This window comes from Fringilla coelebs (assembly GCF_963513975.1).
Source record: "Fringilla coelebs genome assembly, chromosome: 8".
In the NCBI taxonomy this organism is placed as follows: Eukaryota; Metazoa; Chordata; class Aves; order Passeriformes; family Fringillidae; genus Fringilla; species Fringilla coelebs.
In genome coordinates this window covers 22,665,851-22,689,398 of record NC_140066.1, presented here as the reverse complement: position 1 = coordinate 22,689,398, position 23,548 = coordinate 22,665,851, and the positions used below count along the sequence as shown (strand labels likewise).

The 23,548-nt window shown below is 57.7% G+C and overlaps 5 protein-coding genes across 9 annotated transcripts; 2 read left to right on the top strand and 3 right to left on the bottom strand.

Moving 5' to 3' along the window:
* Positions 1-226: 226 nt before the first annotated feature.
* On the bottom strand, positions 227-3,980 carry SLC25A28 (solute carrier family 25 member 28). 2 transcript variants are annotated; one of them, XM_084210538.1, is made up of 4 exons: positions 3,663-3,980; positions 3,317-3,545; positions 2,501-2,557; positions 227-1,219 (listed from the first exon to the last, which is right to left on the bottom strand). In XM_084210538.1, the coding sequence occupies exons 1-4, from the start codon at positions 3,963-3,965 to the stop codon at positions 702-704; spliced, it is 1,107 nt and encodes a 368-aa protein (XP_084066664.1). In that variant the 5' UTR covers positions 3,966-3,980; the 3' UTR covers positions 227-701. The 2 variants fall into 2 exon arrangements, with proteins under 2 accessions (XP_084066664.1, XP_084066665.1); XM_084210539.1 differs by having other exon boundaries at positions 2,501-2,632; positions 3,663-3,951.
* A 638-nt stretch (positions 3,981-4,618) lies between these two features.
* ENTPD7 (ectonucleoside triphosphate diphosphohydrolase 7) lies at positions 4,619-9,583 on the top strand. 2 transcript variants are annotated; one of them, XM_084209918.1, is made up of 12 exons: positions 4,619-4,718; positions 4,801-4,968; positions 5,047-5,252; positions 5,324-5,474; positions 5,848-5,951; positions 6,025-6,081; positions 6,355-6,503; positions 6,580-6,746; positions 7,490-7,814; positions 7,911-7,996; positions 8,113-8,274; positions 8,416-9,583. In XM_084209918.1, exons 1-12 carry the CDS (start codon positions 4,711-4,713, stop codon positions 8,642-8,644), a joined length of 1,812 nt encoding a protein of 603 aa, XP_084066044.1. In that variant the 5' UTR covers positions 4,619-4,710; the 3' UTR covers positions 8,645-9,583. The 2 variants fall into 2 exon arrangements, with proteins under 2 accessions (XP_084066044.1, XP_084066043.1); XM_084209917.1 differs by having other exon boundaries at positions 8,395-9,583.
* A 679-nt stretch (positions 9,584-10,262) lies between these two features.
* On the bottom strand, positions 10,263-11,891 carry ATP6V0E2 (ATPase H+ transporting V0 subunit e2). The gene is made up of 4 exons (XM_084210504.1): positions 11,785-11,891; positions 11,658-11,705; positions 11,300-11,445; positions 10,263-11,034 (listed from the first exon to the last, which is right to left on the bottom strand). The coding sequence occupies exons 1-3, from the start codon at positions 11,886-11,888 to the stop codon at positions 11,352-11,354; spliced, it is 246 nt and encodes an 81-aa protein (XP_084066630.1). The 5' UTR covers positions 11,889-11,891; the 3' UTR covers positions 10,263-11,034; positions 11,300-11,351.
* A 198-nt stretch (positions 11,892-12,089) lies between these two features.
* Positions 12,090-17,056, bottom strand: COX15 (cytochrome c oxidase assembly homolog COX15; the record flags this gene model as incomplete). Its single annotated transcript, XM_084210500.1, has 8 exons — positions 12,090-12,393; positions 12,652-12,765; positions 13,678-13,832; positions 14,148-14,229; positions 14,720-14,887; positions 15,808-15,994; positions 16,174-16,296; positions 16,821-17,056. The coding sequence occupies 8 exons, from the start codon at positions 17,054-17,056 to the stop codon at positions 12,262-12,264; spliced, it is 1,197 nt and encodes a 398-aa protein (XP_084066626.1). The 3' UTR covers positions 12,090-12,261.
* Positions 17,026-21,835, top strand: CUTC (cutC copper transporter). 3 transcript variants are annotated; one of them, XM_084210501.1, is made up of 9 exons: positions 17,028-17,191; positions 17,510-17,581; positions 17,652-17,711; positions 17,821-18,030; positions 19,177-19,212; positions 19,587-19,720; positions 20,309-20,336; positions 20,750-20,855; positions 21,414-21,835. In XM_084210501.1, the coding sequence occupies exons 1-9, from the start codon at positions 17,128-17,130 to the stop codon at positions 21,523-21,525; spliced, it is 822 nt and encodes a 273-aa protein (XP_084066627.1). In that variant the 5' UTR covers positions 17,028-17,127; the 3' UTR covers positions 21,526-21,835. The 3 variants fall into 3 exon arrangements, with proteins under 3 accessions (XP_084066628.1, XP_084066627.1, XP_084066629.1); XM_084210502.1 differs by lacking the exon at positions 17,652-17,711 and having other exon boundaries at positions 17,026-17,191; XM_084210503.1 differs by lacking the exons at positions 17,028-17,191; positions 17,652-17,711 and having other exon boundaries at positions 17,432-17,581.
* Positions 21,836-23,548: the final 1,713 nt, after the last annotated feature.

Sequence of the window (23,548 nt, the reverse complement as noted above, 5' to 3'; positions counted from 1 at the left end):
TCTCCCCTCCACTGCTCTGGCATCATCAAAAGAGCTCAGCACCAGGCACAGTCAGAAAGGCACAGTGCTGGCAACTGGGCCATGCTGGAGGTAAGAATGGGACATGAGGATAGAGCAGAACTGTTTTTATTGGAGGTGTCAAGAGCAGGAACAAGAACAAACCTACAGGCTCCCTCCTCAAGTGCCATCCTCCCCTCGCCCACCACCACCACCACCACCACCACCGGGGCAGTCAGCATCACGTGTGCGTGCTACGAGACAACGGCCAAGACTTGCACTGTGCTTCAGCCAAAAGCCAAACAAAGCCCCCAGCATCCCGCTGTCACCCCCTCCTTGGTGACTGCAAGCTCAGCTTGGCCCTGCCAGGGGCAGGGCAGCACATTCACCTTCCCCTCTGAGCAGGGCTGAGTTTTGCGTGAGATGCTGTGGTTAAGGGACGTCGGGAGCACAGCTCCACCGAAGTGCCAGGGCACGTGACCTGGGCTGCAGCTCCCAGCGGGACATCTCGGAGGAGCCCAGAGAGAGCAAGCTGTGCAGCCTGAGCAGGGCTGCCACAGCCACAGGCAAAAAACGGCATCGCTGAACCCCAGAGGGCTTCGCTGCCCCCTCTCTTCAACACAAACCAAACCAAAAGGGAGAGGGGTCAGAAGACACACCAGGAGGGGATGTGAGACGGGTCTGGAACGGCGTTTGGCTCTGCATCACTTGCCAGCCCGACGCTCCTCCTGGCGCTTGGTAAGGATGTATTTGAAGAACTCGTACACGGACCAGGCAATCGCTGTCGAGGGCATCTGAAAGATGACTCTGGCCTGGACCCCTCTGAAGTAGGCGGTCACCCCGCCCACCTGGTACACCGTCCTGAAGGCATTAGCCATGCCTGTGATGTGTCCGCTGATGTTGGAGCTCAAGGCCAGGGACTCCTGGGTGTTGAGCAGCGTTTTGCAAACGTCCAAAGGCGTAGTGGCGGCAGCAGCGACGGCCCCCGCGCAGGCTCCCGAGACCACGTGGGAGCCCGGGTTGTACTGTCTGTGGGGGTTGAGCTGCTCTTGCAAGAACTCATAGGTCATGAAGTGAATGGCTTGGAAGGGGATGTTCATGGTGAGCTGGGTGGTGTAGCTGCGGTAGAAAGCTCCGGCCCCTTCGTTGCGCCACACAGCCCGTACACAGTCCGTCACGTGCTGGTAAGGCGAGTTGTACATCTGCATCCTCTGCTTCACCACTTGGGACAGGCGGTGACAGCAGCCAGGACCCAGGCACGAAGGGAAAGAGGAGAGAGAAGGGTAAACACAAAGCCAGGCTTCCTCCAACTGCTTGGAGTTTGGTGACGCTGGCCTGAAGAGAGACAACTCGAACCACCGGTGCCCACGTGTCTCCAGACAGGACACCAGCTGTTCAAATCTGCTGAGGCATCACTGTCACACAGACATCACCACTATGAAGCTACTCACATGCCACAGCCTCAGGGAATAACCTAATATCCCATTGCTTACAGTCCAGATCCACCCTTGCCCCTGAGCAACCAGTGTTTCCCTAACCACTGCTGCAGAGCTATCACTCAGTCAGAACTCCCTGGCATCCAGTTTCTTATTTCCCAGACAGCTCTCGATCTGGATAAGACTGTCCCTCCCCTGCCACCCCCACTGCAGCCCAGAATATCCACAGCTCATTGCAGAGCCCACTAGCCAGGAACTGTTAGCAGCCACTGCCAAAATGCAGCCACTGTGGGCAAGGTTCAGAGCCAAACCCCCCTTAAACATCCAAGAGTGGGACAGGGAGAAAATCCATGACAATGGTCTGGCAGCTGCCTTGCTCCTCAGGGTCCCTGTCATGCAATGGGTAGGCAGGATCTGTGCCCACATCAGCTGGAGCCTGCACGATCACAAGCCCTCCAGTTGTAAGAGGGAAAATACCTTCATGACTGGCCTTTCCTCATTGCTTCTCCTTCTCCCACCACTTCCATGGACTCAGTAAAATTACAAACTCTATATACCTTTTTCATATATACCAGGCTCATCAAAATCAGCATCTTCCAGACATTTCACAAGATCTCCTTCCTCCCAACTTGTCTAGCATGTTTTTATACCCCACTCTTTAATCTTCCTATTCAACACAGCCCCATGAGTGTACCACCTCTTCCCTAGATCTCAATACAGCAGTGCCCAGCTTCCACACACTCAGAATGACTCTGGCAGTGCCATTCACATTTCTGCTGACTTCTCTCCTGCTCCAAGTAACAGTCCCAGCCAAACTCCTGGATGAAAGGCCCATGCCCTCCATCACAGCTCCTCCTAAACCATGGTTTGCTGTGCTCCTGAGTTAATCTCTTCTACCTACCCTGCCCATAACAGGCAGCCACCAGGGTCCCTAACTGGAGCCACGGGCCCCCAAGAGCCCCTGCAGTCAGGCCAGAACAAGAGCGCTCTTTGTGCTACAGAGGGGACCCAAGAGGCTTGGGCAGACCCTGGTTCTCCCCTCCCCAGCAGGCCAGGACCCTCATTACCTTCAGCAGGGTTCATGGCTGCATCGTGGAGCAACGTTGCTACACACCCGGCTGCACCTGCAAAACAAGAACTGCCACATGTGAGGGGGGGAAAGGTGAGGGACCCTGGGACTTCACCACAGCCCCAAGTCCCTGGCCAAGGCACAGGAGGAGGCCCCTGAAAAAGGTGAGATCTGAAGGCAGTCTCCATCTCCCTTCCAAAGGCAGGCTGGTCCTCAGGGGTTCCCACCCAGAGTGAGATAGAGGGGGAGAAGGTTGTGACAGGCTGCCGTGTCCCATGGGGTAACTGGGACTCATTTGTGCCCACTCCTTGGGGGACAGGGCAATGCCACCAGCTGGCAGGGAGGCCCACGGTGAGTGTCCCCATGTCCCACGGAGAAGCCCGCTGGCACTTGCTGCACGCCTGCCCTGCTCTCCCCTCAGCCCCATGCTCCCCCTACTGTGGCGCGTCCTTGAGATGAGTAATGGGCACCATGGCGAGACGGGCTCCGAAACCATGTGGCACTCCTGGGGCGAGCTCTGGCACTGCCGACCCACGGGGCCACGGCCAGTCCCAGCTTGTCTGCAGGCAGCTCCTGTCCACCAGCATCCTTCCGAGCCAGGGCCACTAACCTGCTTCAGGCCAGATACCTGGCAGCAGCTCTGGCAGGCGCGGAGCGGAGCTTCCCCGTGCCCGGCAGCGTGCGGCTGGCTCATGGCTGGAGAGAGCACAGGGCTTTAGGACATCCACGGCACCCCGACCCCGCGGCGGGACCGCCCTACCGCCAAACCCGCCGCTCCCACCCCGCTCCCACCCGGGCGTGGCGGGGCCGGTACCGTTGGCCACATGGCTATTGCCCCCTGCGTGGATAACGTCGCTCAGCGTCTTTTTTAACTTTTCGTAGCAGGCGAAGTAGAGGGCGTGCGCCGGGCCGGCGCCGGTGGCGGTGATGTTCAGGCCGCGCATGGGCCGCCAGACGCCCTCGGTGCGGGCGATGCGCCACAGGGCCTCCAGCACGTTCCGGTAGCGAGCGGCGGGCTCCGGCTGCAGGCTCTGCATCCGCGTCTGCAAAACAGGGCGGGCCCGGCCGTGCGGCTCGTCAGACCGTGCCCGAGGCTCCCGGTGTGACGCCCCGGCCCCCCCCCCTCCCGCCCCGTCCCCGCGCCCGCGCGCCGCCGGCACCTTGACGCAGTCGATGGGGTACATCACGCAGTGCTCCATGACGCCGGCCACGGCGCCCGCCAGCATGTGCGTGGACACGGCGGCGCCCTGGGGCAGCGCCTCGTAGTCGGGGGCGGGCGGGGAGCGCGGCTCGGGGCCCCCCGGGCCGGGGCCGGGACCCGGCGCCACCTCCGTCTCCGCGCCGCCCCGCCGCGCCCGGCCCGCGCCGCCGCCGCCCATCAGCAGCAGCAGGACGCGGCCCGACTCCGCGCCGCCCCGCGCGCCGGGGCCCGCGCCCGCCCCCGCTCCCGCCCCCAGCTCCATCGCGCCGCCGCCGCCGCCGCCGCCGCCGCCCCGGCCCGCGCCCGCCGCGCCCCGCGCCGCCCCGCCCCTCCCCGGCCGCCATTGGCCGCAGCCGGCCGCCGCCCGCCCCTGAAGCGCGTCCATTGGCTAGGCAGGCCGCGCACCGCCCACGCACACCGCGCTAATTGGCCGCCGGCGCCGCGGCTCTGGCGCCGCCACTGGCCGGCCGCTTCCTCTGGCGCGTTCGGGCGCGCTGCCCGTTGGCCGCGGGGACTGCCCGCCCTGCCGGCGCTCGCAGCCCATTGGGCGTCTCAACTTCGCGCCCCGCCCTACCGCGCAGCCCATTGGCCGGCTGGCCTGCGACCTTTGGCCCGCTCGCCCCGCCTCTCCGAGGGGCTGAAGAGCCGCCATTGGCGGGCGACTCCGCCACTCCGGACGTCGGAGCGTGCTGTGTATTTGGGCGCTCGCGATTGGCTGGGAGCCTGCGCGTGCCACCTCCCGGAGAAGGTCGGACGGGGGAGCAAGGGCGAAGCCGGGCACCGCCCCCCCCCCGCGCGACGGGGAGCGCGTCCCGCCCAGTATGATTGGTCGTCGGGCAGCATGGGCGTGGTTCCAGCAGGGAGGGCGGAGCCGATTGGCCGCCGTGCCGCGGGGGGCGGGGCTCCGCCCGGCGGGGCGCGGCGGCGGCGGCGGCCGGTGACGTGTCCGCCGGTGCCGGCGGCTGTGCCCGCAGCGGCGATGCGCGGGCGGGCAGCAGCGGGCGCACATGGCCAGGTGAGTGCGGCCGGGCCGGGGGTTCGGGTTCGGGGCCGGGGCTGGCGCGGTGCCGGTGCTCAACAGTGGTCTCTGCCCTCAGGGTCGGCGTTTACTGCCTGTCGTGGCGCTCGGTGGGACCGTGCCCGGGGCCGCGGCAGCGCCCGGCTGTGCTGGGGCTCGCTCTCCTCTTGGGGCTGCTGCTCCTGCTGGCGGCCGCCGTGCCCCGCCGCTGGGCCGCGCCGCCCCGCGCCTCCCGGCGGGACGAGAGGTGAGCGGGGACGGGGCTGCCGGGGAGCGGGGTCACGGCCGGCCGCCGATGCTGAGCCGCCGTGCCGCCGTGCCGCAGGTATCTGGCGCGGGCGGAGGAGCTGACGGCCACGGACACCGAGGACTCGTCTCTTAATTACGGGGTGGTGGTGGACTGCGGGAGCAGCGGGTCCCGGGTTTTCGTCTACTTCTGGCCCCCGCACAACGGGAACCCCCACGACCTGCTGGATATCAAGCAGATGAGGGACCGGAGCAGCCGCCCCGTCGTCAAGAAAATTAAACCCGGTGCGTGCTGCCCCTGTCCGAGCCCCCCGGCACTGACGGGGCGGGCTGGCTCACGGCGCCTTCCTCGCCAGGCATCTCCGTGACCGCGGCAGCCCCCGAGCAGGCGACGCCGTACCTGCGGCCTCTGCTGCGGTTCGCGGCAGCGCACGTCCCGCCGCGGAAGCACAAGGAGACGCCGCTGTACATCCTGTGCACAGCGGGCATGCGGCTGCTGCCCGAGCGGTGAGTTCGCCGCCTTTGTCAGGCGAGCCAGGGATGCTCTGGGACCCCTCAGCCCCGAGGAGGAGCAAGACAGCTGCCTGCTCTTGGACCTTGTGGGAGAATCGAGAATCCTGTGGGGGGGAATTGAAAAAGGAAAGGGTGTGTTGTAGGGGTGGGTGGCAAGGGATGCAGAAGGAGGGTTTGAGCATGCTGGGAGGGAGCTGAGAGGAGATGCTTTTGATTGAGGATCTCAAACAAATAGATCTATTTTTCATCTCCAAAACATGCTGGCTGCTGCAGCAGAACTTGTGGGGTTGAACGGGGTCTGTAGTGCAGTGTGATTCCTGGTGTCTCCACCAGCACCAGCCTCCGTCCCTCTGCTGCACCCTTGCAGGCAGCAAGCTGCAATCCTCGAAGACTTGGTGACAAATGTGCCCCTGGAGTTTGATTTCCTCTTCTCCAAATCACACGCAGAAGTGATCTCAGGGAAGCAGGAAGGTAAGAACTGCCACAAAGCACTGCTTGTTCCTCATTGGTATGTTGTTGTAATGACCTTTTCTGTCTTGTGCAGGTGTCTATGCATGGATTGGCATCAACTTTGTCCTGGGACGGTTTGATCATGACGACGGTGAGTCTGGCTGCTCGTAGAAGAGCTGGGAGGGTCTAAGCAGAGCATGCTGCACTTTGTACCAGTGCTGTAGCTAAGATCAGCCTCTGGAGTAGGCAGCAGTGCCTGACTTCTGTCATAAGAGTGAAACTTTCCTGGACCTGGGAGGTGATCCTTGCAGGTGGCCCTTGCAGTGGGGGAGGAGCCCCTTGAGGCAGCTGCGGGGTGATGGTGGAAGGGAGAAGATGCTGCCCCAGGCCCTGCCTCTTGCCGACATGCTGCTGTGGGTTGCAGAGGAGGATGCAGTGGTGACCGTAGCACTCGGGGACCAGGGGAAGTCCCTGGTTCGGAAACGAACAGTTGGGATCCTTGACATGGGAGGCGCCTCCCTGCAGATTGCCTACGAAGTGCCCGACTCCGGAGCCGTCTCCTCCCCACAGCAGGTGTGTGTCTGGTCCCTGAGAGCAGCTCCTGCCTTCCCTGGACTGCTGCTGATCACGGACCTATCTGTGTCAGCAGGACGAGGCTGCTAAGAGCTTGCTGGCTGAATTCAACCTGGGCTGTGACGTGCAGCACACTGGCCACATGTACCGTGTCTACGTCAACACTTTCCTGGGCTTCGGGGGCAATTTTGCCCGGCAGCGCTATGAGGAGCACGTGCTGAACCAAACCTATGTGCACAACCGGTATTGCTGCCTCACCTAGTGGTGCCCCCACTAGAGCCTTGTGAAATGGGGTGCTGGTTCCTTCATGCTGTGCTCTCCCCCTTGGATTTGCCTCATGAACTGCCTGTGGTGATAACAGCTCCCACAGCCACGCTGGCAGCAGCTGTTGCCTGGGCTGGCACAGAGGGCTTGGCTGCTGCTGTTCTCCAAGCCTGGCAGGTGTTATCAGTGCCACAGCTCCCTGCCTTCCTCCTTCTCTCCTTGTGACAGGCTACAGGGAGGCCCCTCCTAGTGGCTATTGGCTTTTCCTGCTCTGACTTCCCCTCCTCCAGCACCGATTCACTCAGCACATCTTTCCATTGCATCCCCACCTCGAGCTCTCCTGTCTCTCCTTTCCTTCCAAGAGCACTCCATGAAGCTGTCGCCAGAGGTGGAGGCTTGGTGCCCAGGTACTCCTGTGCCGAAGCAGCCCCTGCCTCCAGATCCCCAGGGGCTGTGCAGAGGCACAGATCCCCATGAGCTGGGTGGGGTGGGCCGTGGCTTCTTGCACCTACAGGTGCTCAGAGCATGTAGCTGCAGGCCAGCATGACAGATCTGGTGAGTTCAGCCTTAGCAGGAGGTGGCAGGACAGGCACCAGCTCTGCAGGACACAGCCTGGTCTGGTGCAGAGGGTATCTGGATGTGGGACAGGGCTAGATTAGGCTTTTGGGAGGTGGAATAGGACCCCCTGTACAATTGCCGTGTTTTCCTGGACTGTTTTCCAGCCTGCACAACCAGCAGACAGGGCTGAGCCCCAAGATGCCCTTCTTGGACCCCTGCCTGCCTGTGGGGCTGGAGGACACGGTGGTCAGGGGTGGCCAAACCCTGTACATCAGGGGACGAGGGGACTGGCAGGCCTGTGCAAAGCTGCTGCAGCCCCTCCTGGCAGGGTCCAATGGCAGCCATGTCTCCCTGGTGGAGACCTACAAAGCACCCATCGACTTCAGCAACAGTGAGTTTTACGGCTTCTCAGAGTTCTTCTACTGCACCGAGGACGTGCTGCGCCTGGGGGGCCAATACAGTGCCTCCACCTTCACCTCTGCTGCCCAGGTGGGTGCTGCCTCAGCCCAGGGGAGCTGGGCTGCTCCTGGGGCTGGGAGTGAGGGTGGTTTCTCTGCTCTGAACCCCAACTTCTCCTTCTCCCAGGAGTACTGCAGCCAGCGATGGGAGATGCTGACTCAGCGTTTCCGTGGTGGCCTCTACTCGGCGCACGCTGACCAGCACCGGCTGAAGTAAATGGACTTGCTGGGAGGTGCCGTGGCTGGACCTCCTGGGGGCCTTTTGCTGCGCTAGGGGACTGCTGCAGTTGTTAGTGTCTGGCTGATGCGCCTGTGTGCTGTGCCCGCAGGTATCAGTGCTTCAAATCAGCCTGGATGTACCAAGTCCTTCACGAGGGCTTCCAGTTCCCACTGGACTACCCCAGCCTGCGCACAGCCCAGCTGGTGTACGACCGGGAGGTGCAGTGGACCCTGGGAGCCATCCTCTACAAGACGCGATTTCTGCCGCTCAGGTACAGTGGCTGCCGGGTGGTGTCACACAGGGAAGGGTGGCCAGGGAGGAGCAGGAGTAACTGCACTGGGTGAGGGCTCCGCACGGAGCCTGGCGGTACCCCACTGTATCTCATGGCCAGTCCTGACGTTCCTCTCCACAGGGATCTCCGTCAGGAGAGCATCCGGCAAGCACACGCCTCCTGGCTGCGCCTCTCTTTCGTCTACAACCACTATCTCTTCTTTGCCTGCATCCTGGTCGTGGCGCTGGCCATCGTCCTCTACCTCCTGCGGCTGCGCCGCATCCACCGCCGGCAGCTGCGCTCGGCCCAGCACACCCTGCTCTGGCTGGACACGGTGGTGGTGCCACTGGGCCAGGGAAGCGTGCCGTGATGCCAGAGGTGCCCAGCATCCAGTTGCACCAGCAGAACTAGGACTGGCTGGGCTCTGAGAGCTTGGACTCCTTCTTAAAGACCATCTCAAAGTCTGCGCTCCGTCGTCTCTGCATCAGAACCGGAGTCTGTGGGCTGAGGCAGCTATGGACACGAGAGCTTTCCTCTCCACCTTGCCCCAGTCCTAATCTTTGCATTCCTTGGCCTCTGGCCTTTGCCTCACTACATGGTGTAGAGCAAAGTCCTCTGCCACCAGCAGGCTCAAGGCTGCAGCCCTGGCAGATCCCTTAGATAACAGGACACTATCACTGAGGCAGCCAACCCAGGGCTCTGGCCTGAAGTGCTGAGTTTCCATGACTCAGCTACCAGTTTGCAGAGTGACCTGGTGAGGTGCTGTGGTTCGTCACCTGGGGTGGCCTTCTGCAGGCCCTGACAAGCCTGGGGCTGGGAGAGCGGCAGGCACCAGCTAAGTTACTGCAGGAACAAGGTAAACCACAAGTTCCACCAGGCTGCTCTGCCCATCCTGGCCCCTCTTGGAGTATTTCTGAAGGGGTGTCCTGTTCTTTGCTATGTCTTCCCTCTGAGGACAATCCTACAGTCCTACCCTACATCCCAGACTGAGCCCTGAGGGCTCACTGATTGATTCTTGAGGCACCCCCAGAGTGGGCTGTCTCCTTTCACACATTCATTCCCTCCTGGGCACAGCTGCCCTGTGCTGTGCCAGGCACTAGTGTCAGACCCGTGGCTCTTTCCTCCACGAGGGCAGGCTGGGCCTGCCCCTGGGAGAGCCACCTCAGCCCAGCCCAGCTCACAGCCCCAGGGCAGACCAGGGCTGAGCTGTGCACACAGGCACAAACCTTCCCTGGGGCTGGAGCCCCACCGATGGTCCAATGAAGTTTGTCACTTTACTGAACTCAGCTGTTCCCATTCCTGTAGCAATAAACAAACCCCTTGAGCCATCCAGCACTGTCTCATTTCCTAGCGAGCAGCTCCCAGCAGCGATGGCTCCTGGCTGTGGGGTGGCTGCATGGCTGCACAGCTCTGCTGCTGCTTCCTGCTGCCACAGTGGGCTGATGGAGCTCCTTTCCTGCCAGTATTGTTCTCTGATTCCAGCAGGACTGAGCTTAACTGAGCAGCAAGGGGAGCCCTGATCCAAACCAAACTGCTGGGATCCTTGGAAACAGCATGCTTTGCTGCCCTCTTCCTAAGAGAACAAGCCTGCCCACTCAGAGCCCCTCCAAGATGTTGGTCTCTGCTTTTTAACTTATTCCCCACCTGACTCTTAGCTGCTTGGCAAAGAGGCTGCTGAGCTGCTCCAGCACCATGGAAATGGTCCCAGCACAGCTGCAAGAGGCTGGGAAAGTACCCAGTTCTCTCTAGCACACACAGTCACTCCCTGTGACCCTGGTCCCACAGCGTGAGCACACAGGTGGCATCAAGGGTAAAACTCTCCATGCACCTGTGTGCTGCTGACCTCCTGCTCAACAGCTGAGGATCCCAGCCTTGTTCTCATGGTGCAGGAACAGTGCTGGGGAAAGGAAAGGCCAAGACTCAGCCTCAAAGCAGCAAATGACTCAGCCTCCAGCATGACTTACTAGAAAAAGGATTTATTTCCACAACACAAGTTAAACAACACAGACAAATAAATAAATACAGATAAATTATCTGATAAATAAGGGGAAATCTGAAACACAATGCCCTACTTGGCTCTTCTCAGAACCTGGACCCATCTTGTGGTGGAGATACCTAAACACTACTGCAGCTGCCTCACTGCTCAGGTAGGAGACAGCCCTCTTTTCGTCCCTGCCAGCAGTCCCCAACACCTCCCTTATCACACCCAAGGGGGTCTGCACACTCCTCTAGGGTGAACCCTTTGTTCTTCCACCCACAGCCAGAATCTGCCTTAGCAGGGACCACCCCCACCACAGGGGACTGCTCACTCCACAGAGGATGCAATGGCTCCTGTGTTCTCATGCAGACGGGCAGCCAGTGGATGTAATGACCAGGGAAGGGGAACCAGCTGGGCAGCTTGGGCTACAAGCAGGGGTTTCACGTGGGGGCTAGGGCTGAACACACCAAGAGGGCAGGGCAAGCACTGCTGGGACAGGATCCGCTGCCACCACACACAGATCCCTCACAGGATGGTGCCCAGTCACTGCAGCACTGGGCCAAGCTGAAGGGATCTCTCTCTCCCTGGTAGCGTGGCTGCTCCTAGGGGTGGATTAGTAGGCCCTTGTCCAGGGATGCTGCCTGCTGTGCCTGGGGGCCCAGCCATCCATTGGTCCAGGCTGCAGTGCTCCAGGTGTGCTTGGGCAGCGGGTCCAGCCTCTGTCCAGCACCTCTGGGGGGCTGTTTCGTACAGGAGGGTAGAGGCTGGAACAGCTACAAGAGCTGGGGGAGGGAGAAAGGAAGAGAAGTAAGCACCAAACTGCATTCATGAGGGAGCTCCCACAAATTTGAGAACTACAGTGCTGGATTTGCTCAGGCCCAGCACACAGCCAGCAGCCCCACACTGGGACCAGCTCGCCACAGACATGCATTAGTGTCAGGCACCGAAGCCAAAGCATTTCCCCCAGCCCAGCAAGGGCTGAGCTGCAGCTCCCTCCCCAGGCAGGCAAGCAGGTACTTCTGCCATCCTAACTCTCTGCCCACTCACGGTGATGGATTTGATGGGGTTCTCTGTCGAGGCGCCAGCTCCCAGGGGCTGCTCACTCCCAGAGGAAGCGCACGTACCAGATGGTCTCGTTCTTCAGTTGCGGCCCGAACAGGGGGTTGGCCTGGGCCAGGATGGCGATGAGCCAGCTGCAAAGGGACGCAACCCGCCGTCAGCCCCCCTGGCAGCACCACAGCGCCAGGAGCGGCTGCTGTCCCGGGAGCGATGGGCCCGGGAGGGAGGCGGGCCGCAGCCAGGGGACCAGCCTCCATCCATGGAGGATGCTGGGCAGCAGCCACCGGTCTCGGTGAAGCCAGCGGAGGGGGGGGAAAGGGTACCGGGCCCGGCCCGCGGTACTCACAAGAGGTAGCAGCACACGGCGGTGGTGACCAGCATCGTGATGATCACCCTGCGGAGACACCGGCGTTAGCACGGGAAGGCCCAGCTCCAGAACCCCCGACCGCGGTACCCCCCGAGCCCCCACTCACCCGCGGTTCGGCCCCTTGGGCACGAACCAGGGGGCGGCGATGCCCACCAGGCCCCAGAAGGCGGAGAAGAGGACGAGCGGCAGCGCGAAGCTGTGCGCCGTCATGGCCGCTCCGCACCGGACTGCGCCCCGCCCACTGCCGCGCCACGCCGCCAATCCGCGGCCGGAGCGCGCCGCGCCGGCGGCGCCGTCGGCTCCCATTGGCGGATCGGCCCGGCCCGGCCCGGATCCGCTCGGCACGGCACGGCACGGCCCCCGCAGCCCTCCGCAGCTCGCTCCGCCAAGGAGCACCCAGCCAGACACAGCCGCTTCACAAAACTCCTTTATGTTACACAGTTCGCACTCGCACACGCCGCCACCGCCGCCCCCCGCGCCAGCCCGGCTGGGCGCACATCGCCCTGCGCACCCGGGGCTCGGGGGCTCGGCCGCCCCTCCGTCCGGCGGTGCGGCTCCCCGGAAGGGCTCCCCCGCCGGGGCGTTACTTGGGAACTCTCCGGAGCTCGTTCATGAGCCACAGTGCCATGCTGAGCAGGGCCAGGGAGCCCGACTGGTGCGTAGCAGCCACAGGCGTAGGGACATAAAGCAGCAGGGTGCTGATGCCCAGGCCCACCTGCCAAGAAGGGAGAAGAGGTAAGAGCAGTTGTGGAAGCACCAGGGATACCATTCCCAGCACGTGTGGTGTTAGAAAGGGTCATGGTCGCACCATGAGCCACCCCAGATTCAGACTGTGCATGCAGTATGGTGAGGTGTGGGGTATAGGCAGCTCCACCTCTCAGCTCTGGACTCTTGGAGCCAGCATAGATCCAAGTGGGGTCAGGTCTGCCTTTGAATGTGCTACAAAGGAGTAAGAAAAAAATAAGGGCAGTACCTGCATGCAAGCTACGGCCAGTAAGGAAGTCACAGCCATCCTGGTCCTTCGAGGGAGTGGAATCTTCCTTGAGAAGAAGTACAATGCTGTGACAGCTGTGATGGAGGCAATTCCCTACAGAAGAGAAGGGAAACAACCACCCTTCAATGAAAGTTCAAGGGAAATGGATACAGTGGCCTTTTACTGCCTTCCATGCAGTAAAAGAAACTGTGTGAGCAGTATTTAACTAAAGAAATGTATTAATGGCCATGACCAAATCCTAGAGCTCCCACACCATCAGGTTAACAACCCTGAAATTTAAGTGAACTTACAGTTCACTTAAGTGAACTTGTAGTTTCCTCCAAATGAATGCTTTACGTTTCAACAGATTCTCCTCATTAATTCAAGTCATTAGAGATTGTGTCTGCCCTCTCTCCAGCTGCCACCTTGACAACTGAAGGTGGAAGCTGTCATCTGGAAAACTCATCTCACTTCCACCACTCAGCTGTAGTTCACCAGTATAATCTTGCTGTGCAGGTCACCCAAGGTGATCCAGCTTAATCTTTCTTTTTTTAGTCTTAGCCACAGCTTAGTTCACAGCAGTGCTGCCAGTGGTATTTAATATCCGGATTGCTCCAACTAGCTGAGATATACTCACAGGGCACTACTGTGCAAAACAAGTTCAGAAATGCTGCAGGAAGCATTCAGTATCAGGATTTCCAAGTTTTATTTCACACAGCTTTCCCAGACATTTCAATAGCAAAGGGCTACCCGACTCTGAAGCTCATGTTATGGAAAAGGAGAATCAGAGAAACAAAGTGTGTTACTTGCGTAGGAGGAAGAGCTCCTTAAGGAAGAAGGCCACACTGAAAATAAAAAACAATGCTAAACTTCCTTTTCCTGCAAAGCAAACTGGTAAGATGCTCTCAGGCCCTTTGGACACCCTGGAAATCACTCAAGCTGACAGAACCACAGCCCAAAGAAGAGAGCTTGGCTGCAGGAGGCAACCAAGAAGCAGCCCAGACATGTCAGGAAGACAGCACTTACCAAGATCCTGTGATCAAACTGTACAGTTGTAGGATTCTCAAAGATATTTCTCAGCACGGGGGAGAAGGCAAGGAGATCATCTGGGATCCAGCGCTCCCCCATTTTGGGGAAGGAATTGTACACAAGGCCAGCATCCAGCCCTGCCACAAAGGCACCTGCAATTCCAGAGCAGAAAATGAGACTACCAGAGTAGACAAAGGTGTCACTCCAGGTTGCACAGCTCTCATTCAAGAGCTCAGCTCGATCCTGAATTTCTTTTAGCAACATAGACAGAGATCACACAGCACAGGAAGGCTGGAAGGTGCCTCTCCCCCTGCCCAGGAAAGACCAGTGAGGACGTTCTTGACTGTAAGATCCCTGACAGCAGCAGTTTTCCCAGAGAATGGATGGGGTTGCTCACAGAATAGAAGAAAACAACCAAACCAGCAGAGAGGAATGAGTCATAAAGTGGACAGCAGAAAAAGCTTTACCTGAAAGAGCAGTAAGAAAAATGAGAGCTGTAGTGCCATGAGCATATTGTCTCAAGCGAAGGAGCTGTTTGGTTTCTGGCAACTGTAAAATAAAAAAAAAAAAGAAAAAGAAAAAGAAAAAGAAATAATCAAGGCATTTCCAGTGGTGTTGGCAGCAGGTAAGAAAAGCCTTCACAACATACACAGGCCAAGGGGTTGGCCTGCATTTTAGAGGGGGGTTTTACAGCAGCCATGCTTCAGTGGTCTCTCAAAACCACAGCTATTCAAGTCCAGCTCTGTGCAGAAACTGAAGTGGCCCCTGGACAGTTACTGGAACAAATAATTTACCCCAGCCAGGCACACCCCTAACCGAGCTTCCACAAATTCTGAGACTCATCACTTTGACCCAAACAGCACAAGCCAAAGCAAGTGTTCCATAACCAAGAAGTTTGTAACACTCTAAGTATGGGTATTTGTAACACTCTAAGTATTAGATACGAGTCAGGAACAGAGACTACAAGAGAGGCACCATCAACCTTCACATCACACCCCAGCCCTCTGAAGTGACACTGCCCTGACACAGCACTCCATACCTTGTGTTGTGGAAGCAGCAAAGACAGCCCTGTCCACAGGCTGGCAGAGTACAGGACCAGTGCAGAGCCCAGGTGTGCTGCCAGACGGTACTGACTGACCCGGGGGATGTCGTACGAGTCTGGCTTCTCTTCCAGACCACTCTTCACCATGTACCATCCCAGCAGCCCCTAACAAAACAGGAGAGGGCTCAGGGCCAGACAGGACAGCAGCAACTACTAAAATGGGATAAACATTAGGGGCAAAGCAACTTATTTCCTCTACTTTCTACTAGCACTGACACAGTGTCATGGCATCACTGACACCAAGCTATCGTGAATCCCACTGTCTTAGTTATGCTGAATCAGAAGGTATCAAACTGACAGAGCACAGGTTTAGATTAGATTTTGGGAAAAAATTCTGTGCTGTGAGGTGTCGCCACATTTCTCTTCACAGAGAAAAGCAAGGCACAATTTTTCCCAAGAATATTTCTGGGTTTCACATTCTCCGAACCTCGGAGAAAGGAAAAACAATTCTTATCTCATTTGCTGTGCCTGTGTTTGTGCAAAAGTAGAATGCAATATGGAGACTGTTTACCCAGAGTGATGGTGTTTTGTTTCCTTGGCCTATCAGGGCCAAGTGTGTGTGTGTGTGTGTGTGTGTGCGTGTGTGTGTGTGTCGGGACTGTTGGCTGACAATCACCAGAGTCAGAGCAGTGGTGTGCAGTTGGTTGCTTGGCAGATTCAGTTTAGATGTAATGTAATATAGTATAGAATAATAGTATAGAATAATATAATGTAATATAGTATAGAATTATATGTAATATAATATAGAATAATAATAGAATATATTATAGAATAATATAGTATAATAAAGTAATTAATTAGCCTTCTGATATTAATGGAGTCCTCCTCATCATTCCTCTCCTTCACTGGGGGCAAAAATATCCACTATAGTGAGGGTGGTGGGCACTGGAGCAGGTTTCCCAGAGCAGCTGGACGGAGCTCTGAGCAAACTGGTGCAGCGAAAGGCATCTCTGGTTGGGGGGCCAGAAGGGGATGCTCTGTGGGTGCCTCAGTGAGTTCAGAGGCTGCGGGGGCTCCCCTCTCACCTGGAAGCAGACGAGGGCGCAGAGCGCGAGCACGCGGCCCTTGAGGGGCGGGCTGAGGCAGCCGCGGTGCCAGAAGTAGGCGGCGGGCAGCAGGTAGGCCAGGCCCACGGCGCGGCCCCACATGCGGTGCGAGTACTCCATGTACCAGATGAACTTGAACTCCGGCAGCGTCATGTCGTGGTTCAGGCTGTCAAGGGACAAGGAAGCGACTCTTTCACGGGGACCAGAGCAGGCCCCCCCAGGCAGGCTTTGTGTGCCTTCCCAGTGGCTTCAGAAAACATTTTCCTTCTTGCCACAGGTGCATGAGCGGCTCAGTCACAGCAGGGAGGCTCTCAGCCCACCCTCCTTCCAGTTTTGCACACTCACATTTTAAACTCTGGGAACTGCTGGTACTTCTGGAATTCGGCTTCCCACTCCTGCTGCGTTCGGGGGGGTTTCATCTCCTTCACCAGGTGCCAGTCGACCATAGAAAGGCCTGACTCTGTCAGCCTGGGGGCAGAGACACCAACAGGCACAACTCACTCCCTGGCAGTCAGCAAATCTACGGAACTGAAGCGAGAGCTGTGGGCTGCACAGCAACCCAGGAGCTGGGACTACGATGATCCTTGTGGGACCCTTCCAAGCATACTCTGTGCTTTTATGGCAACTCTTAAAACCCTTGTTCAGACAAATCCTTAAGCTCACAACTAGGAACAGAATGGAAATCAGAGTCTGTGAATGACCACATCTAAAATGACGATAAACATGTAAGAGTTGCCTCAAAGTGGCATCCACAGACCATGAACTGCCTCCCCGGTACTCCCAGCCCTCTCCCACCACGTCCCCTTGCAGCCAAGAAGGGAAGGGAAGGGAAGGCACGGGAGGAGCTCTCACAGGCTCTCTCGGGGCGGCTCTCGGTGTGCGGACAGCCGCAGAAGGTCACGGGCGCTGCGCACCGGAGGGCACACACGGACGGCCGCCTCCAGGGCCCCGCTCTGTGCCCCTGCCGGCGGGGCTGCGGGTGCCGCGCTCACCTGGTGACGCCGCCCAGCACCACGGCACCGGCCACGGCACCGCTGCAGACCAGCAGCCATCGCCCCACGGCGGGCGGCGGCACGACGGGCTGGGGCGCCTGTTGCAGCAGGCGGCGCGGAAGGCAGAGCGGCGAGGGCAGGCGGCCGTGTGTCGGCGGTGCCAGTAGCGGTGCCGGTGGCGGTGCGAGCCCCCCCCGCAGCAGCCGCCGGGCCCCGCCGCGCGCCGCTCGCAGCATCCCGAGCCACCCCGGAAGTGTCGCCGCCGGAAGCGCGGGACGAGCACTTCCGGACCCGCCCGGGCGTCGCCATGACGATCGCGCTGCGCGTGACCGGCAGCGCAGAGCAGCGACCCCCGCGCGCCGCCAGCGCAGGTGCTGAGGGCGCGTGCGGGACGGGGGCGGGGCCCGCGCGGCGGCGGGGGCGGGGCCGAGGCGCCCGAGGGGCGGGGCTCACGCGCGCCGCGCGGCGGCGTGGGCGCGCCGGGCTCGCGTCCCGCGCCTCCGCCCGCCCGCGCGCCCGCCCTCGCGCCAACGGGCTGCGCGGGCCCGGGCCGCGAGGGGGCGGGCCCGGAAGCGCCGGTGGGGGGCGGGGCCTGAGGCGGAAGCGGGGTGGGCCCGCGGCGGGGCCGGCGCGGCCCGGGCGGGCGCCATGGGGCGGTCCGGGATCACCGCGCTGCTCTGGTCCCGCAGGCATGGACGATGGGTTCCTCATGGAGGTGTGCGTGGACTCGGTGGAGTCCGCCGTCAACGCGGAGCGCGGAGGTAAGGCCCGGGAGCCTCGCGGGAGGGGGCGGCGGCGCGGCGGGGCCGGTTCTGACGCGCCTCTCCGCAGGTGCCGGGCGGATCGAGCTGTGCGCGGGCCTCGTGGAAGGAGGGACCACCCCGAGCATGGGTGAGCCGCGCCCGACCCCGGTCGGTCTCCCTGCGCCGCCCTCCGTCCCGCTCGGCTCCCGCCGCGGCCGCTCCCGGCCGGTGCTGAGCCGCCCCCGTCCCGCCGGCAGGGCTGCTGCAGGTGGTGAAGCAGTGCGTGCGGGTCCCGGTGTTCGTCATGATCCGGCCCCGCGGCGGGGATTTCCTGTACTCGGACCGGGAGGTGGAGGTGATGAAGGCCGACATCCGCCTGGCCAAGCTGCACGGCGCTGACGGGCTGGTGTTCGGGGCCCTCACCGAGGACGGGCGCATCGACACCGAGCTCTGCACGGCGCTGCTGGGTGAGGGCGAGCTCTGCCAGGCAGAGCTCTGTGCCTGGCGGGGTTCTAGTGCTGCTCCGGCTGGTGCCGTAGAAATGTACAGAGGGCTTCGGTCTGCACATCTTGTCTGGGTCTTGCCATCTCTTTGCACCGTTTTCGGTTTCCTGCCTTACCTGTGAGACGTTAAATACTTGAGAAACTTTGCAGACCAAGGACCACAGCCCCAAGCCATTCATACAGAGTTTGAGTCACCTGGGACATAATAGCAAAGTGTAGGAAGGCTTAGGTGAGCTGCTTTGACCTGTTGAATTCTCTCTCTCGTTTTCTTTGTCCTTTGTTCTTTTCCTTATGTCCTTGCTGCAGGTGTCTAGGATATGTAGCTCCAGGACTTTGGCCTTGTGTGTAGCTGGCAATTCATCTTCATTTTTCTCTCTTAACACACACAGGGAGAAAAGATTACAAGCGAGAGGTGTGAACACATGAAAAGCTGCAGTGGGAGACTGCTAACCCAGACCACAAACATGCAGAAGGAAATTCTCTTTCTTGCTGCGTGTTTTTTGGGAGCTACAGCCAAAGCTAAAGAGGCCTGGGCCTTTCCTTGGTGATGTAGTGCTGAGGTTTTCATATGAAGGGGAATGTAAGGAGTGCAGCAAAGGAAAAGGGTCTTGCCAGGACTTAGCAGGGAGCAGGTGGATATCTTTTTGTAGAAATAAATAACTTTGCACAGTAAGTAGAGAACCTTTGGTGAAGTTTGCTGTGGTCTGAGAGCAGAAATTGTAATTAAAGAAATCACAAAAATCAGCTCCCTTGCTTCCAAAGAGCAATGGTCCTGGCCTTTCCCCAGGTAGATGATACAACTTCCCTGCTTCCTTCCTGCCAAGAAAGTCATCTGTGGTAGGAATGAAGGTTCTGCACATTCCAGATAGGATGGGGGATTTTGGTGTCACCCATAAAACCAAAGGTTTGTTGCTTTCTCATAGGGCAGAAGAACTCTTCCCCACGAAAAAGCCTGGATGAACATCATTGTTCCCAGCAAGAATGGGGACTCTCTGAGCTCCCCAGGAATGGCTTGAGAAGCCTTTGCCCTGTTCCGTGTCATGTGTGTTTCTGGTTCTAGCACAAGGCACTCTGTACCAGCCCTGACTGACCACTGTCTTCTTTCTGCAGCCGTATGCCGTCCCCTGCCAGTCACGTTTCACCGCGGTGAGTCTGCAGGGACAGCAGCCCTGGGCAGGACCCAGCGTGTGTCCCACTGCTGGGGGAAGGAGGGGCTGGGAGGGAGCTGAGCTTGGTCTTCTTTGGCTCTTCTTTGGAGAGGGAGAGCTCTGCAGGCTGTGCTGTTCCCTACAAGAGAAAAGGTCCAGGGGGCTCAGGTGTGGGAGCTGTCTCATTGCCCTGTGAGAGAGGCAGTGTCTGAGGAGCTGAGTATGGTGGCCCTGGCACTGCTGCCAGGGGAGTGTTACAGTCGGGAGCTGTGGACCCGGGGTGTGAGCAGGACCCTTCCTATGGCTGGCTGAGGGACAGGGCTTGAGCACGATGAACGGAGTGATTGCTGAGCTGCTGTTCTGGTCCCTCAGCCTTTGACATGGTGCATGACCCTCTGGTGGCACTGGAGACCCTGATTTCCCTGGGCTTTGAGAGGGTGTTGACGAGTGGCTGTGACAGCTCAGCACTGGAAGGATTGTCCTTGATTAAGAGGCTTGCAGAACAGGTGAGTGCCTGCTGTGCTCTGCTGGGTTACTGTGGCTGCTCCCTGGCACTGCCTGCAGGCAGCTGCTTTATGATATCCCTGATTTCTGAAAGGGAGTTCTGTCAAGGAGTGCTTGCCTTCCCTCTCTTGCTTGGCTTTAATCTGTTTCCCCAAGTCCATGCAGGCTGGGCCCTGAAGTCTCCCACAGCAAAAACTGCTTGGGTTCTTGTTTGTAGGTTTGGAGAGGGTGGTGGGAGTTGGTGTTAGCAGCTGGTGTGATGACCCCACACAAACAACAGAGTGAGGTCCCTGCTGAGTGTCTCACAGTTCCTTTTAGGAAAGTGCAACAGGTGAGGTAGCAAGGTGGGATGGAGAGGTAGGAGGGAATGGTGACAGGTTGTCTTAGCTGTAACTGCAAGTTCTTTTCCTCTCTCTTTTCATTTTAAAACATGAATAGTACAAAAAAGATGGGTGCGAGCACACAAACTGTAAATCATGGTGACATCCATGAGCTTGTGGAAAGGGCTGCATTTCTTTGCTGCCTCACAAATGCATGTGTGGATCTGGTCCTCAATAATATCACTGACAGGTATGTTACTCTTCTTTCAGGCAAAGGGCAGAATTGTGGTGATGCCAGGTAATGTTTGTCATCTGTACCACGTCCTGCAGTCCTTAACCTTTCCTTGCTAGCCTCCTTGTCCTGGATTCCTTGCCCTGGAATCCACTTTCTGATCTGGCTTTCTGAGCCAGCTGCTCAGGAGGAGCAGCTCCTGTCCTGGTGTGAGTAAAGGCCACGCAGCCTGCTGGGTAGAGCAGAGCCTTGCAGCTATTGCTCCCTGCAGGATTTGGGGACAGCTGTAGATCTGTGGGAGAGCATGAGCCAAGGCTTCTCCCGTCCCTTTTCACTTGCCCGTGTCTCTGTTGTCCCAAGGGCTGTTTTTCCCTTCAGTTTATATGGCTCCTGTCCCTTAGTGGTGAGGTCCTGGGGTGGTGGCAGGTCTGGAATAGTGTCATCTGCTCGGTGTGTGACATCGGGCTTGTTCCCACCAGGAGGTGGCATCACGGAGCGCAACCTGCAGAGGATTCTGGAAGGCTCCACTGCCTCTGAGTTTCACTGCTCTGCTCGCTCAGCTCGGGACTCAGGGATGAAGTTCAGGTAACCGATTATTTATGTTCATTTTTTAGCAGAACTCTGTGAGGAAAAGGCTAATGAACGTGAGCATGCCTTTGTAGAACTGGCATTAATTTCAAGCAGCTTCCTGAGTGCTAGTTATGCCTTTATGTTTGGGATCATGGTGCCTGGTACTGTGTTCTGCAGTGTATGAATCCAGCAGTGCTCCTCACGTGGACGTGAGTTCCGTGCAGAACCAGGTTCTTGGGGCATTTCTTTTGTTACTGCCACCCTAGGAGTTCTGAGGGCACTTGGGAAGGCGGGCTGTGGTGTAGTTGCCTTAGACTTTTAACATAAGCACGTAGGATTTGGCACGCCAGTGGGATGTGCTTCTGAAAATTGAGTGAGGAATGGGCTATATTTGTCCATAGGTCTGCACTTCTTTAGATTGTTGTTCTTTCTGTTACTGTCCCAACTTAGGTTTGGGTGGCACCATCTTTGGCCAGTGCTGAAGCTAGGGGAAATATGGGGGTGTTTTTTTTGGTGGATCTTACTCATCTGTGTCCCCAGCAGGTCACCACTAATCACTGGTTTTCCTGACAGAAATCCGAACGTTGCCATGGGAGCGTCCTTCTCTGCCCCCGAGTACTCCATAAAGGTGGCAGACGTGGCCAAAGTGAGGACCCTGAACGCCATTGCCAAGAACATTCTGTAGTGGAGGGCACCGTGCTGGGCCAGGAGCACAGAGACTCCAGGGCGTGCCCTGGCACACGGACTGATGGGCACTGCTTCCATCCTCAGGCTGCAGAGGATGTCCACTAGGTGATGGAGCCTCACACCTCTTCCCTTGGCTTCCCCTGAAGTCCCTGGCCTGGAAACTTATGTTGGCCATTTTAAATAAAAGGACTCATTTCCAGATGCTGCAGCAGCAGCTGTTGGGCAGCATTTGGGAGGAAGGGAGGTGAGCAAGTAGGGGGACTGAATTGTACAGCACTGCATGTGATTGTCAAATAAACACTGCAGCTGCCCCCCTCTTGCTGTGCTTTTCTAGAGTTTATTTATGCTTTCAGGTAAGACTGTGACCCATGTTGCATAGCCTGAATTAGGACCCTGCTGTGCCAGAGAATACAGTCACATCCAGAATGCCAGGGTGGGAAACACCTTAGCCACAGCTGGGGAACAAAGCCTGCAGTGGTCAGCCTGCAGCACAGGTGGGGATTAGCAATGCAGCAGGTGTAAGCAGTGAGAAGCACCTGACTGATTGGGTGAGGAAGCTGTGAGCCATGCTGGGCTGTGGATCCTCAGTGCTTGAGGTGGGGTTGGTGTATGAGATTTCTTGGGAGGAAAAGCTGCTTTTTCTAAGAGAGTTTCCAGGTCCTTGTCCCAAGACAGAGCATAAACTGCTTGTTTTCCAGACAGCATTTGGGGAATGTGCCTGTTGGATCATGGCTGCCTAGTCAGGATTGAAGCCTCAGACTCAGTTACTTTATAAAATACCCAGTGAAAGATTTAAGTGGTATCAGAGTGGTGCATTAGAAGAGTAGAGTCCTAGAACTAAAGCACCTTTATCCATGCTGCCTGCTCTCTGTAAGAGATCACAAAGCTGAAGAGAATCCCTCTGACAGCCAAGACAGTGGACCTCAGGAAGCAAATGCTGGGTACAGATTTCCCATCTTGGCAATAGCTTACAGCCTGTGAGGATATATGGAAAAAATGTGATACTTGACAAGGTGGCAGCACCTCTGTCACCTTAAATAGAATCACATTATTGGAAACCTATCACCAAGACTGTATTTTCAGTTTAAAGGGTACATCCACTTTTTCACGTGGATCCATCAGAGGTATTGGTGTCTCCCAAAACACCTTGGGAACTTCTTAACAGATGAGCAGGAAAGGGAATGACTGCATAGCGCTGGTGTCAGAGCCTGCTTTAGCACTGACAGATGTGCAGGCTGTAGGAAGAATCCAAACTTGGAAAGACTGATTAAATTTATGGTCAATAGAGAGTTCATAAGAGTTCATGACTTATGTTGAGATTTTATGAGTCATGGTTGTGATTATTATACTGGTAGCTCTATTAAGATTGGGCTACCAGTATCATAATCATGATAATTAAGGTGAGAGTATTCTGCTGACCAAGCTGCCTCATGTTTTTGAACATAGGGTTAAGAACATGACAAGGCAGAGACACTCCAGACAGAATATGAGCAGTTTGGCTGATTGCCTGGCAGAGGCCTCTGGATCAGACACTGTGTGAGACAGGCATGAATCAGTACCTAGTTTTGAAAAGCTATAACATGCTGTATAACAGATGGATAAAGACAGGGGAGCACAGGGAAACTATGGTGTTGCTGGCCAAAAAGGTGCTACTTCGATTACCTTGGTACCACTGAATGGTGTCTGGGTATTTTAGTGGAGGAACATTTATGGAAGGAGCTGAAGGACAATAAAGCTTTGTGGGTTTTTAGGAGGAGCATGTGAGAGTAGAAAAAGTGGGTTATGCTTGCTTTGAACATCAAAGAGTGTGGAATCCTGTGCTGAGGGCAACACTTGAACTCTGAGTGAGAGACCAAAGCCAGGGTGAGGATGAGCTGTGACCTGTACTAAAAACAGAGATAAGCAATGGGATGGGGCATTATATAGGAAGGTGTCATAAACAAGTGTGCCCCTTGGCAGCAGTGCTCCGAGTGGTTTTGAGCAAGGCCAGAGGACACCTGTGCCAGTGCCAGAAAGAAGAA

Excerpts from the sequence above, each read along its gene's own strand:
- SLC25A28 (XM_084210538.1), bottom strand. The coding sequence starts at position 3,965 with ATGGAGCTGGGGGCGGGAGCGGGGGCGGGCGCGGGCCCCGGCGCGCGG. Across the intron at positions 2,558-3,316 it reads CAATAGCCATGTGGCCAACG|GTGCAGCCGGGTGTGTAGCA; the intron begins GTACCGGCCCCG and ends CTTGTTTTGCAG. Across the intron at positions 1,220-2,500 it reads AGCCATGAACCCTGCTGAAG|TGGTGAAGCAGAGGATGCAG; the intron begins GTAATGAGGGTC and ends GCCTGTCCCAAG.
- ENTPD7 (XM_084209917.1), top strand. Across the intron at positions 5,475-5,847 it reads ATGCGGCTGCTGCCCGAGCG|GCAGCAAGCTGCAATCCTCG; the intron begins GTGAGTTCGCCG and ends GCACCCTTGCAG. Across the intron at positions 7,997-8,112 it reads GCTGACCAGCACCGGCTGAA|GTATCAGTGCTTCAAATCAG; the intron begins GTAAATGGACTT and ends CTGTGCCCGCAG.
- ATP6V0E2 (XM_084210504.1), bottom strand. The coding sequence starts at position 11,888 with ATGACGGCGCACAGCTTCGCGCTGCCGCTCGTCCTCTTCTCCGCCTTC. Across the intron at positions 11,706-11,784 it reads CCCAAGGGGCCGAACCGCGG|GGTGATCATCACGATGCTGG; the intron begins GTGAGTGGGGGC and ends GTGTCTCCGCAG. Across the intron at positions 11,446-11,657 it reads GCCGTGTGCTGCTACCTCTT|CTGGCTCATCGCCATCCTGG; the intron begins GTGAGTACCGCG and ends GTCCCTTTGCAG.
- CUTC (XM_084210501.1), top strand. The coding sequence starts at position 17,128 with ATGACGATCGCGCTGCGCGTGACCGGCAGCGCAGAGCAGCGACCCCCG. Across the intron at positions 19,213-19,586 it reads GCCAGTCACGTTTCACCGCG|CCTTTGACATGGTGCATGAC; the intron begins GTGAGTCTGCAG and ends CTGGTCCCTCAG. Across the intron at positions 20,337-20,749 it reads CAGAATTGTGGTGATGCCAG|GAGGTGGCATCACGGAGCGC; the intron begins GTAATGTTTGTC and ends TGTTCCCACCAG.